Source organism: Lepidochelys kempii, chromosome 20 (assembly GCF_965140285.1).
Source record: "Lepidochelys kempii isolate rLepKem1 chromosome 20, rLepKem1.hap1, whole genome shotgun sequence".
Lineage (NCBI taxonomy): Eukaryota > Metazoa > Chordata > Testudines > Cheloniidae > Lepidochelys > Lepidochelys kempii.
Genome location: NC_136399.1, coordinates 1,815,362 through 1,827,649, shown reverse-complemented (window position 1 = coordinate 1,827,649; position 12,288 = coordinate 1,815,362). Strand labels below are relative to the sequence as shown.

At 60.2% G+C, this 12,288-nt stretch overlaps 1 protein-coding gene across 2 annotated transcripts; it reads left to right on the top strand.

The window, feature by feature from the left end:
- Window positions 1–5,212: 5,212 nt before the first annotated feature.
- Window positions 5,213–11,424, top strand: RHEBL1 (RHEB like 1). Of its 2 annotated transcripts, XM_073318630.2 has the most exons (8): window positions 5,213–5,658; window positions 6,789–6,860; window positions 8,226–8,293; window positions 8,784–8,866; window positions 9,443–9,499; window positions 9,841–9,888; window positions 10,082–10,166; window positions 10,620–11,424. In XM_073318630.2, the coding sequence occupies exons 1-8, from the start codon at window positions 5,607–5,609 to the stop codon at window positions 10,707–10,709; spliced, it is 555 nt and encodes a 184-aa protein (XP_073174731.2). In that variant the 5' UTR covers window positions 5,213–5,606; the 3' UTR covers window positions 10,710–11,424. The 2 variants fall into 2 exon arrangements, with proteins under 2 accessions (XP_073174731.2, XP_073174733.1); XM_073318632.1 differs by lacking the exon at window positions 9,443–9,499.
- The last annotated feature ends 864 nt before the right edge of the window (window positions 11,425–12,288 follow it).

Sequence of the window (12,288 nt, the reverse complement as noted above, 5' to 3'; positions counted from 1 at the left end):
GGCCCTGTCACTCTAACCCCCTAACCTTGCCCCCCACCCCTGGCTTAAAAGTTTTATTTTTATATTTAGAAAGGGTAATATAATGGTATATGCTGTTCCTCTCTCCCCGGGCTACCTCTGCTGCACACGGGGGGTGGCAGGGTGCAGGGGAGGGTTAAAGCTGTTTTAACTGTTTGGGTTTTTAAAAAATAATATTTAATTTTTGTTAATTAAGAGATTGTGTCGTCTGGTGCTGGAGAGAGGCTGCTAACGGGCTGTACCTGTGTCCTACCCCCACAGCTGCTTAGATCCCCTCCATATGGCTAGTCCCTCTTTCTCCTCTCCAGCCCAAGGGGGGTGGGGGGTGGGGGAAGCTGGAATTGCCCAAATTGCCCCCTCCCGCCATGGCTGGGGATAGCCCTAGGGGCACCTCAGGCCTTGGTTTTCCATGTCTCACCTGGTGCCTGGCTCCTGAGGCTCAGCACAGGTGACCCCCCCAGCTCTAACACCATCTGCATCCCCAGGTCTCCCATCCCACCCTTGGTCAGGCCCAGTGCTGCTTAGGGGAAGCACCAGGTGCCTAGCCACAGGCAGGACACGCCCCATGCTTAGCAGCAAGCCCCTTTCTCCACGTCTCCCGTGGGATGGCTGGGCCCCACATCGCCACCCCCAGCCCCGCTCTCCCACTCCGCGCCACCCCAATCCCACTGCACATTCCTTGCTTCACGTTTGCATAGCGAAGGTCAAGTGGGCGCAGGGCTGTGAGAACAGCCAGTGTTTGCTCAGAGGGAGGCAGGCTGGGCCCCCCGGGCAGGCCTGCTCCCTTCTGGCTCCTCTCCTGGGGCGAGCACATGGCTCAGCACCCCAGGGACCTACTGCCAGCAGACCTGCCTCCCAGCTTGCTTTTGGCGGGGGGGAGGAGGCATCATTGGAGGAACAGCTCCTCCCCCAGCCCTCCCCAGCTGGCATCCAGCAGCTCCCATTCTGCCCCAGGCACAAGAACATGGGCCTTTTTCTCTCTTGCATTGACCCCCCCCCAGCACTGGGGGAGATGGGCCCTGCAGCCCCCTCCTGAGCCCCCAGCACAACCCATCGGCAGGGGGAAGGGGGTGACTCCTGCTGGGAGACCCGGAAAGGACCAAGCCCGGAGCTTTTTGGCTTCTGAGCCAAAATGAAGTGTGGAGACTCTTGGGAGCAAGGCAGGTTGGGGCGGGGGGGGGGGGGGATTCTAGGCCCGGAGAGAAGGGAGCTGCCTGGGGGGTTGAATTTGGAGGGCCAGGGACTGTGTGCAGAGGGGAAATGCCCCCTCCTCAACCCCAAACACCAGAATCTTTTGCACTGAGCCCCTTTGAGGAAATGATGCAGGAAAATATTGGGGGGGGGGGAACTGACCCAGATTCAGGTCTAATCTCAACCCACACCCCTCCCAGGTGGCAGGAGCCCAGCAGGAATTAGCAGATCCCACCCCCCCCACACTGGGACCCCCCCCCCCATGATCACTGTGGGCACCTTTGCATAATCAACCCCCTTCCCCACCATTTGCTGTCTGACCCCTGCCCCAACCAAAACCAAGCAAGGCCTTACTCATGAGAGGAATGGTTCCTCTGGCGAGCAGCCCCTCCAGCCTCTGTCCCCAGCGCCATCCCCCGGGAGACGGGCAGGGCTGGTAAGGGGGGAGGGTGGGGAGGCTAAGTTGTGCAGGAATTGGGATAAGACAGGCAGAACCTCCCCTGCCCCCACTGCCCCATCTTCCCCTTTTCCCAGCACCCCCCATTCACCTGGTTCTGCCCAAGCCCCCTGCACCGCTGCAGTCTCATCCCTCCTCATATCACCCCCCCACCCTAGCCTGCCCATTTCAGCCCCTCCCCCATGCTGTCAGCCTGGCACAACCCAGACCTTCCTTCATGTCTCTGTGACGGGGCTGCCCCGTGGGAGCTGGGCTGAGAACTCCCCAGACTCATCTCCCGTGTGAGCGGCCGCACACCAGCGCTACGGCCAGGCGCTGGGTTCGAACAGGCGGCCCAGAGGTGGAAGGGTCCATTCTCCCCCCAGCATCTCCCAGGTTTGGCCAGCTCCCATCTGTCACCCGGTTCCCTGGGGGTGGGGGGGGCTGGGGGGGCATACAGGTATTTTGAGACACAGATATGGCTGAGCTGGTGTGGGCTGCCCCCTAGTGTCCCAGCAGAACCGTGCAGGAGACTGGCCTGCAGCTGGAGGCAGTGGGCCCCTGCATGGCCCTGGCCCGGAGCTGAGCCCAGGAAGGGCCCTGGGACCTCACCCCTCCTTTGTCCTGGGCAAAGGGGGCAGAAGCAAGACGGGTTCAATCTCCGTGGCTGGGATCCCCACACAGAGCCAGGCCCGGCACGGTGGGGCAGGATTCTCCCCTCCAGGCCCCACCCCCACCCTGCTGTCAGGGTGCCCAGGAGGCCACGAGGGACCAGCACACAGGCAGGGAACTAGCCCAGGATTGCTGCCCTGTAGTGCATGCATGGCCCTCTGCTGAGCGCATGTCACCGAGGGAAAGGCAGAGCGGGGCCCTGGGGCTGGGAGCTGCGGGGCCCACTCAAGGCTCCTGACACCGGTGCCACAGACCTCAGGGATTCCTGCCCTGCTGCAGAGAGACCCTGGTTTCCTGCCTGGGCCCCTCTGGTTACACAACAGGGCAAGACCAAGAGCTCCCCCAGCCCTGGCCCCTAGGTCGTGGGGGGGCTGTGGCTGTCCCAGGTGAGAGGCATGTTTCAGTCTGATACAGTCTAAAAGGGGACACCGGATAAGGACACCCCCTTCCCCACCCTGAGCCCACCACAGCTGCTTTCCTCCCTGTCCCAACCCGCCCTGACGATGGGACAGCCGAACACTGTTCCATGGGTCTGTCTACACTGCAGTCACACCCCCGCGGCTGGCCCGGGCCAGCTGACTCAAGCTCGTGGAGCTTGGGTTAAGGAGCTGTTTAACTGAGGTGAAGACATTCAGGCTGGAGCCTGGGCTCTGGGATCCTGTGCGCGCGGGGGGGGGGGAGAGGGTTAAACAGCCCCTTGTCCCAAGCCCTCCCCAGCCCAAGCCCGCTGACAACTGCAGTGTAGACAGGCCCTGAAGCTTCCCGCTGGGTTTGCAGTAAACAAGGCTGATTGCGGCAGACAGGCCCAGCAGGCGCTGATGTGCTCAGACACTTCCCCGAGGAAGGACCCAGCCCCAGGCGGCAGGCTCCAGCCAGGACCTTTACACTTGTTTACAAGCAAAATTCTTCCACCACCTCCACCTATTTTCCCCTCCCTGTGCCCACCCCCCCCCCCAACTGCCTGCTTTGGAAAGAGCAAAACAGACTCCCACCTGCCCCAGTCTTATCTGGCTTGCGGTTTATTTACAGGGGAAGTTAATTTATTACACCCCCACCCAGGCCAGGCTCAGGGCAGCTAACTGTAACAGAACAGCTTGGGATGTTTCCATCCCAACATGGGCAAGTCCCAACTCCACTCTGGGCTGGGAATCCCTGAATACTGGGGCTGTCTCTCCCCATTGAGATGGCAATCCACCCTCTCCCTAGAATATCTGCGAGGGCTGTTCATGGTCTCTGTGGCCAGCCATGCCCATCCTATTAGCATGGAGACCAGAGGACCTACAGAAAGGGGGGAGGGTATTGAGCTGGCAGGGTACCAGGACCAGTCAAATTGTTTGAAACTGTGGTAAAGAACAGAGTTATCAGCCACACAGATTAACATGATTTGTTGGGGAAGAGTCAACATGGCTTTTGTAAAGGGAAATCATGCCTCACCAATCTATTAGAATTCTCTGGGAAGAGAAGTGGTCAACAAACATGTGGACAAGGTGGATAAGGTCCCTCATCAAAGGCTCTTAAGCAAAGTAAGCAGTCAAGGGATAAGAGGGAAGGTCCTCTCATGGTTCAGTAACTGGTTAAAAGATAGGAAACAAAGGGTAGGAATAAATGGCCAGTTTTCACAGCAGAGAGAGATAGCCGGGTCTCCCATGGAGCGGTACTGGGATCAGTGCTGTTCGACAGATTCATAAATGAGCTGGAGAAAGGGGTGAACAGTGAAATGGCAAAGTTTGCAGATACATAATTAGTTATGCCCAAAGCAGACCGCAAAGGGGATCTCACAAAAACTGGGTGACTAGGCAAGAAAATGCCAGATGAAATTTGATGTAGATAAATGCGAAGTAATGCACACTGGAAAACACAGTCACAATTATCCATATGAAGTGATGGGGTCTAAACTGGCTGTTAGCATTCAGGAACAAGATCTTGGAGTTGCTGTGGATAGTTCTCTGAAAGCATCTCTCAGTGTGCAGCGGCCGTCAGAAAGGTGAATAGAATGTTAGGAACCGTTAGGAGAGCGATAGATAACAAGACAGGAAACATCATAATGACACTATATAAATCCCTCGTACGCCCACAGCTTGAACACTGCCTGCAGTGCTGGCTGCCCCATCTCAAAGAAGATATATTAGAAGTGACGGAAGTACTGAGAAGGGCAACAAAAATGCTTAGGGGAATGGAACAGTTTCCATCTCAGGCGAGATGAAAAGAACTGGGACCGTCCAGCCTGGAAACGTGATGACTGAGGGGGGAGATGAGGGAGGCCTGTAAAATCATGACAGGTTTGGAAACGGTGACTCAGGACGTGTTATTTACCCCTCCACCTAACACACGAAGCAGGGGCCACCCGGTGAAATTAACGGGCAGCAGGTTTAAAACAAACAAAAGGAATTTCGGCTTCACACAGCGCTCAGTCACCAGTGGAACTGGTTGCCAGGGGATGGGGTGAGGGCCAAAAGTACAAAAAGACAGATCAGTTCCTGGAGGACGGGGCCATCAAGGACTATCAGCCAGCTGGGCAGGGAACCTTGCCCGATGCTCCGAGTGTCCCTAAACCTCTGACTGCAAGAGCTGGGAATGGGCAACACGGGGTGGATCACTCCGTAATTGCCCTGTCCTGTTCATTCCCTCTGGGGCCCCTGGCACCGCTGGGGGCAGACAGGACGCTGGGTCGATGGACCATTGGTCTGAGCCAGCCTGGCCGTGCCAAGGTTCCGGGTGCAGAAGTCGGGCGGGGGGGCAGAGGTGGAATAGCGGGGGGGGGGCGACAAGGCGACAGGACTGCAAGGAGGAGGTTGGTCCCTGTGGGGCAGAGAGGGGGGCCAGAGCCCGGGGGGGGGAGCAGAAGGGGGCAGATGCACAGCACGGGCGTGGGGGGGCAGTTAGTGTGTGGAAGCAGCTCTGGAAGTGGGGGGGTCAATTCCGGGGGGGGGAGTCAGGCTGTGCAAACAGCCCTCCCCCCACATGCTCTGTGCCTGTGTGTGTGTAAAACCACGTGGTCCAGTTTCCGAGCCTCCGTTTTCATGAATGGAGCCTGCCCTATCAGCGCGCATGCGCCCTCCCCCCTCCCCGCCCTCCTCGGGGGAGGCTCCGCCCCTCCGGCCGGGTGGCCGGCCAATAGCAGCGGCGGCTTTCGCAGTGTTGTGGGCACGTGGGAGGCCGGGTGTTGTGGTTGCGGTGGCGGCCCCGCCCGGGCGGGCTCTTATCGCTCAGGTTGCCGGGCCCGCCCGCGTCGCTCTCCCCCGTCCTGCCGCCCCCGGGCTCAGCGGCGCGGGTGCTGTCCGCGCGGGCCATGCCGCTGGTGCGCTACCGGAAGGTGGTGATCCTGGGGTACCGCTCCGTGGGTGAGTCCGGCGGGGCGGGGCGGGGCTCCCTGCAGGAGCGGGGGGAGGGTGCACGGCGCCGGCGGGGCGCAGGGTGCATGCGGGGTCTGGGGCGTGGGGGCACGGGGGGCTCTGCACGGAGCAGGTGGGGGGTCTGCTGGGGGGGCGAGGGGCTGCAGAGGCGGTGGGGGCTGCTGCTCCTGTGAGGAGGGGACGGGCCCGGCTGCGCTGCGGGTTTCCTGCTGCTTCCCGGCCCAGCTCCCGCACGCTTCGAGCTGCCCCGCCGCATCTGCGGGGGGGTTGGGGGGCTGGGAGAAAGGGGTCCTTCCCACCCACCCCCAGGCGCGCCCCAGGGCGGGGGCCGGGGTTATGGCCACGTTCTGGGGTGTGCAGCTCCGTGTGTCTCTGCTGGACACCCCCCCCCCAGCTCCGACCCCAGAGGGGCTGGGGGGAAGAGGTCATGCGGGGTCAGTTTGCTATTGAGCCACATGGCAGGCGAGGGGAGGGAGGAAATGACCTGGAGTCAGACTCGTTTCCTTAGATCTCGTTTATCACTTTCAGGTGTTTGTGTGTGGGGGTGTCCAGCCAGGGGGCCTGCCCGCGCAGGGGGTGTGTGTGTGTGTGTGTATCTGACGTTTCCTTCCCCCCCCCCAGGGGCCATGGCAGAATGGGGTCTGGGAGAGTGGGTTCGAATCCCTCTGATCAGCTGTTGCCTAAAAACACCCACCCATGGGGGCTGATCCCCCGCGCCACAGCAGAAAGGCCGCCCTTGGCCCGGGTGCGCATTTGGACGTCCCCCGCGAACCTGGACACGGTTGTGAACTTGGCAGGCCTCGCCCGGTTGTCTCTGTGGGTGGCTCGTAGCAGCGGACAAAGCAGGCTTTAAGGGTTACGTCCACGCTGCAGTCAGACACCCGCGGCTGGCCCGTGCCGGGCTGGCTCGGGCGAAGGGGTTTGTTTAGTTGTGGTGCAGCTGTTTGGGCTCAGGCTGGAGCCCTAGGCTCTAGCCCCTGGTTCCCACCGCAATTAGATAGCCTCTTGGCCCTAGTCAGCCAGCATGGGCCATCTCCGGGTGTCTGACTGCAGTGTAGACGTACGCTAAGAGACTTGCGGCATCCACAAAAACGAACTTTCAAATCTCTTCCCTCTAGGTAAAACTTCCCTGGCTCATCAGTTCGTTGACGGGGAATTCCTGGAGTGCTACGACCCTACAGTGGAAAGCAGTGAGTGCAGGGCCCTTGGAGGCCTGATTAAATCCATAGCGGACATCTCTACCTTGGGGATTGTAGTTGTCTTCGCACATTATTTACCCCCCTAGTGTCTAGAGGCCTCACCAAAACCAGTCTCCACTGGAGGTGCTATGGAGTTCCCCCGCCCCATTGTTTAAAGGTGGGGTAGGGGGGCACCGAAGAAGGACGGGAGGGGAGAAGATTTGGCAAAGTGAAGTGGCAGAGTCAGGGACAGAACCGACCCGCTCGACCAGGCTACAGGATCCACACGTTGCTGTTCTTGGATGGGACTAGGAATGTGCGGTGTCCATGCTACAACTCGCACATGTGATAAAACAAACACCAACGAGGATGCCAGCCATTGGGAAGGGAATGTGGGGAGAAGGTGGCTTCCCTGCCTGGAATCCAGAGCCTTCTGCAGGGGGCAGGGAGGGGCCTGGGGTGAGGTATCCATCAGGGCTCTGTCCCCGGCTCGCTAAAGCGATCGGTTAGTTTCTTTTGCCTAGTATGAATGGAAACCACTTGAGCTCTGCTTGGGGTTTCACTCGAATAGATCTCAACCCAGGGCGAGAATCCGGCTCAGCATAAAAAGACAAGGGGCCTTTAAGCTGAAAGGCCACGTGCTGTGCGGGGGGGGGGGGGGGATGGGGATGTTTCCTTTTGCTTTTGTCGTGACCCCTCCCTCCTTCCTGCCCTGGGCTGTTTCCAGCCCCTTCCTGCTTTTCAGAAGACCTCAGCCCTGCCAATAGCGAGGCGGTTGGGTGGCCCTTTACTCAGGCCTGCCTGTCAGGAAACGTAGCAATTCCTCGGGCTAAGTGTGTCCGGAGCAGCTAGTCCTGTGTGTGCAATCGCAGGAGACCTGCTGGACATGCTCCAGTCGCAGGGGGGGTAAAATGCTCAGCCCTGCTCCGGTCCTTAGCTCACCACGGAGCCACTCTGGCCCGCCCCGGGCTGCATCAGGCTTTGGGCTCAAATCCATTATCGACTGAACATCCATGGGGATGGGGGAGGGCTGCGAGAGCCACTGGGGTCCCTCCAGCTCAAATGTCTCCAGGCTCGGCTCTGGTTCTGTTGTGTGGAGCTGGCTGGGCAGGACGGGAAGCCGTGGCCAACGGGAGCTGATTTCAGCTGAGCTCCAGAAGCTTCCAACGTCTTCCCTGCGGCTCCAGGGGCCTCGTCTCCTTCAGCACCCGGAACCTGGGGGCGGGAGGGGACATCCAAGGCCAAAGGACCAGGCCCGTTCGCTATGGGTCAGTAGCGGACTCATAAACCAGCCACCAGAGGGCAGCAGGGAGCCGTGGGGCTGTGTGCAGAGGGCCACACCCTGTAATTGACTCGTGCGCCGTTGATTCCCTCCAGCCTACAACAAAATGCTGATGGTGGGAAAGGATGAATTTCACCTCCAGCTAGTGGATACTGCAGGGCAGGTAAGGCCTTGGGGCAGCCAGGAGGGACTAGCTGTAGCTTTTCCCCTTGGTACCTTGTCCTGATGGGTCTTCCCTTTCCACCCCCAAAACTGATATGTGATGCAGCCATCTCTGGGGCAGAACCCATCACCTATCAAGGCAGCAGTTTAGGTCAGCAAGGGGGAAATCATGTCTGATGACCAGAGGGAGTTTAGGGAGGGGGAGGGATTTGGTCAGGCCCTTCCCCCTCCCAAAATAACCCATTGTGAAAGGTTTGGTGTTTCCAAAGGAATGAATCTCCAGCAGCAACGCTGTCCCTTAGCATGGTGCTGGGGCAGGAGGGGGCATTCGTGAAACATCTGCTGGGGGTCTCCCATCCGCCTGCTGGCCTGACTGGATTCTGCTGCCCCTGGGCTGGGCACCTGTGTCTCAGTGGGGTGGGGTCCCGTAATGAAGGGGGGGCGATCTTTTCTATCTTTTTCTCACCCGACGCTGTGCCCGGGTTCACCAGGACGAGTACACCATCCTGCCCCCCTCCTTCAGCATCGGGATCCACGGATACCTGCTGGTCTATTCGGTCACCTCGCTCAGAAGGTGAGGGTCCCCCCCCTCCCCTGGGGGGTGCAGGGCAGGGGTTTGGCTCCAGCACCGGGGAGGGGATGTGCCCTGCAGTGGGGCTGGGAGCTCGGTGAGCCCCCACGCTGCAACCAGCCCCGTGTCCTGGGCCGTGACTCCGGATCAGAGTGGGGGCTGTTCTCCCAACTGTCCCAGCAAACTGCCCCTGGGGTAGCAAGTCTGGAGGGGCCCTTCCAGGCTCATGTGTTGTCACCAGCAGTACAGCGGCTGGGGCCCCCCCCAGGGTTGTGCCCCCCAGTTGTGGTGGAGCTGCTGGCCAGGCTAATCGATGACGGTGACCCTAGACCCGGCTCAGCCAGCTCCAGGCTGGGATCCAGCCGGCTCTGAGGGCGATCGGGCCCACCCTGGCTCCACCCGGGGATAGGCAGAGTCCAGAGGGGCCAGGTTGGAGCAGAACCTGCCCAGCCCTGGTGTTGGCCCTGGATCCCGTCATCAGGGTTGCTGGGCCATTCTGGGCCACGCCTGGCGGTGGAGCAGCGCGGCTGCAGCTCCCTGGCTTCTCCTTAGAGACCGCTCCCCGTCTCCCCTCTGCAGCTTCCAGGTGGTTAAGGCCCTTCACAACAGGCTGTACGAAAGCAGAGGGAAAACCCGGTAAGAGTTCCCCTCCCCTGTCCGGGGCCCGGTCTGTCCCAACAAGGGGGCTCTCGGGGAGAGGCTGGGTCTGCAGCTGCACTGGGTGGATCTACTCCATCCCCGGCCGTCGGACTCCAATGGGGCGTGTGCCTGCATCTCAACCCACCGAGGCTGTGGGTGCTAACTGGGCCTCTTGACTGAATGGGCCGTGGCCTTGGTGGGCCTCCCCAGGCAGGGCTGGACACCTGGCCTGCTGGGTGTGAATGGGCCATGGCCCACTGGAGTTGGGGAGGCAGGGGCTGGAGGTGGCTGGATGCCACCAGCTCACTCTGCTCTTCTGACTCTTCCCCCCTCCGCAGGATGCCGGTGGTGCTGGTCGGGAACAAGGCCGATCTCTCCTTGGAGAGGTAAGAAGTGGCTCTGGGGTGGCGAGGCCCGGTGGTCTGTCACCCATTCCTCCCTGCACCCCACCTCTCTAGAGCTCCCTGCTGAGCTCCAGCCCGCTGCCCCTCCCTCGCGTTCCTGGGGGGTGGGCAGCTCTGGTCTAAGGGGTCTTCGCTCCTCATCCAGCTCCCATTCAACCCCCTGTCGTGTCTCTAGCCGGGAGGTGAAGACCGACGAGGGCAAGAAGCTGGCGGATACCTGGGGGGCCGTGTTCCTGGAGTCGTCGGCCAAAGAGAACCAGGTCTGGTATATTTCCCCTCTTGGTCCTGACTCTCGGGGGCACCAGGGGGAGTGAGATGCTGAATTGCCCTGGGAGCCTACATCCCGTCTCTGCAGCATCTCCTGGTACCTGCAGGCTTGGGGGGTGGGGGGGAGAATCTGCCCTTTCCAGCAGAGCTGAGGGGTTGTGGGGAGGGCAGGGGGCTGCACAGAGGGGTAAGGTCCATGCACTGCGGAGACAGGAGTGACTGGATTCCCCGAGAGCACAGCCTGGTGCAGCTCTGCAGCTGCCGCCGAAAGAGAGGCGCTCCGGGGGGGACGGGGGGGCCGCAGATGCTGGGGATCAAGAGCCCCATGCCTGAAGCACTGGGCGGGTGGATTCCTTCAGGACCTCCCCCAAGGGGGCGCCCCAGTTATCCCATCCCAGCCCTCCCGGCTGTCACTCAAGCACCCCTCCCTGGCTCCGTCCCCGCAGATGACCCGGGGAATCTTCACCAAGATCATAGAGGAGATCGACCGGGTGGACAACTCCTACGGCACCGAGCGCAGCTGCCTCCTGATGTGAGCGCTGTTGCCTCGAGCTTCCTCGCCGGAGGTGGGGCGGGGAGGGTGGCCACCTCCCCGCCTCTACCTAGAAGTTTCCTTGCAGCCCCGGGACTGGTGGAATCGAGGGCTAGACACCACCAGAGGCACCTGGCCTGGCATTGTTACGGGTAACCCACAACCACACTGTACCTCACTGCCTGGCCCCTCGGGGGCTCCCCGGGGGGCAGGGCCTGCGTTTGCACATTCCCAGGCTGGAAGCAATCTGTGTGTATCGGGCACTCTGCGTTTATAGAAGGGGCTCTTCTTACCGAATGTATTTATGTTTTGTGGGGTGGGGGGCTTTGGATATTTATAGCCAATGTCTAAGCCTGCACCCATATGTTTACGGCAGTCTCTGTCCCTGTCCCCAGCATGGGCTCAGTTCCCCTTGGCTGGGCCTCTGGGGCAGACTGGGACTCCCTTTTTTTTCTACCGCTGCTGGAACTGGAATCAGTTTTCCAGCCCTTCCAAGACCTGGTCTGGTCTCGGTTCGGATGCCACGGGCCACAGCCGAATTCTGATCTGGCCAGGGTTCCACCCACCCTCCTGCCTCGCCATCTGTTGCCTTAGTTCTCCTTAAAACCAAGAAACTGTTGTGAATTTCAAGCCACAAAGGGGATGTTAATGTGGATTCTTTTCTGGGGGGGAGTTTTTTCCCCAAGCCCTGTTGGAAGGGCAGCACTCATGGGTGGGAGCTGGGGGTGGGGGTGGCTGGATCAATTAAACTTTGTTTTGTATGCAAAATGAATTTCCTGGAGTCTTTGTGCTCAAGGTCTGAGAGAGAATGGGGGGCACGGGGAGCATCCGCCGAAGCAGGGCAGCACTCTGAGACCAGGGTACTGTATATTAAAACCTTAGGGTAGTCGGGGGAGGGGGAATAATTGGTGGTGTGCGTCACCCACCATCTCAGAGCAGCTGCAAAAAAGATCAGCAACGAAATGGTGTTATCATTAGGTTTCCGAGTCAACGTTCACTGGGCCTGGATTAACACTCTGCATGCACATAGTCCTGTCAGCAGATCTTACAGTGCTTTGGAAGAACTGAGCCAGCCCTTGGAGGGGTAGGTCAGAATTATTTCTAGTTTTGGGGAAAATGAGTTAGAAGGAGTAAGTGACCTGCTTGGGAACACGCTGCCTAGATTGGAACCCAGGTGTCCTGGTGCCCCTGCTCTGCCTCAGCTTGTCTGAAGAATGAAGGGAAGGAAGGCTTGGTTCTCCCTGATTCACGCTGTTGAGTTCCTGAGCCCCCAGGGCTGGGACAAGCCGCAAAGGAGCAGGCAGAGCCTTTGCTGTGGGGGGCACCTCGTCTCTGCCCTGCTAAAGAGGGGCTGGGCAGCGACACCATCTCTGGGTCTCACAGGATTGGCCCCGTTCGGCCTGGCGGCTTTTTGCTGCGACTCCTTGTGAGCGGGGCTGGAGGGTCTCCGGCTCCGTGGATTGCGGCTGCTGGTGTAGACGGTGCCCTGCTGGCTGCACAGGAACCTCCCCCCTTCTTGTGTGGTGCGCTGGGGGGTCTGGCGAAGGCAGTGGGGGAAGGGGAACAGGAACTAGGAAATAAAG

Coding starts and splice junctions, on each gene's coding strand:
- RHEBL1 (XM_073318630.2), top strand. CDS start 5,607: ATGCCGCTGGTGCGCTACCGGAAGGTGGTGATCCTGGGGTACCGCTCC. Junction 6,861..8,225: donor CGACCCTACAGTGGAAAGCA/GTGAGTGCAGGG, acceptor GATTCCCTCCAG/CCTACAACAAAATGCTGATG. Junction 9,889..10,081: donor GCCGATCTCTCCTTGGAGAG/GTAAGAAGTGGC, acceptor TCGTGTCTCTAG/CCGGGAGGTGAAGACCGACG.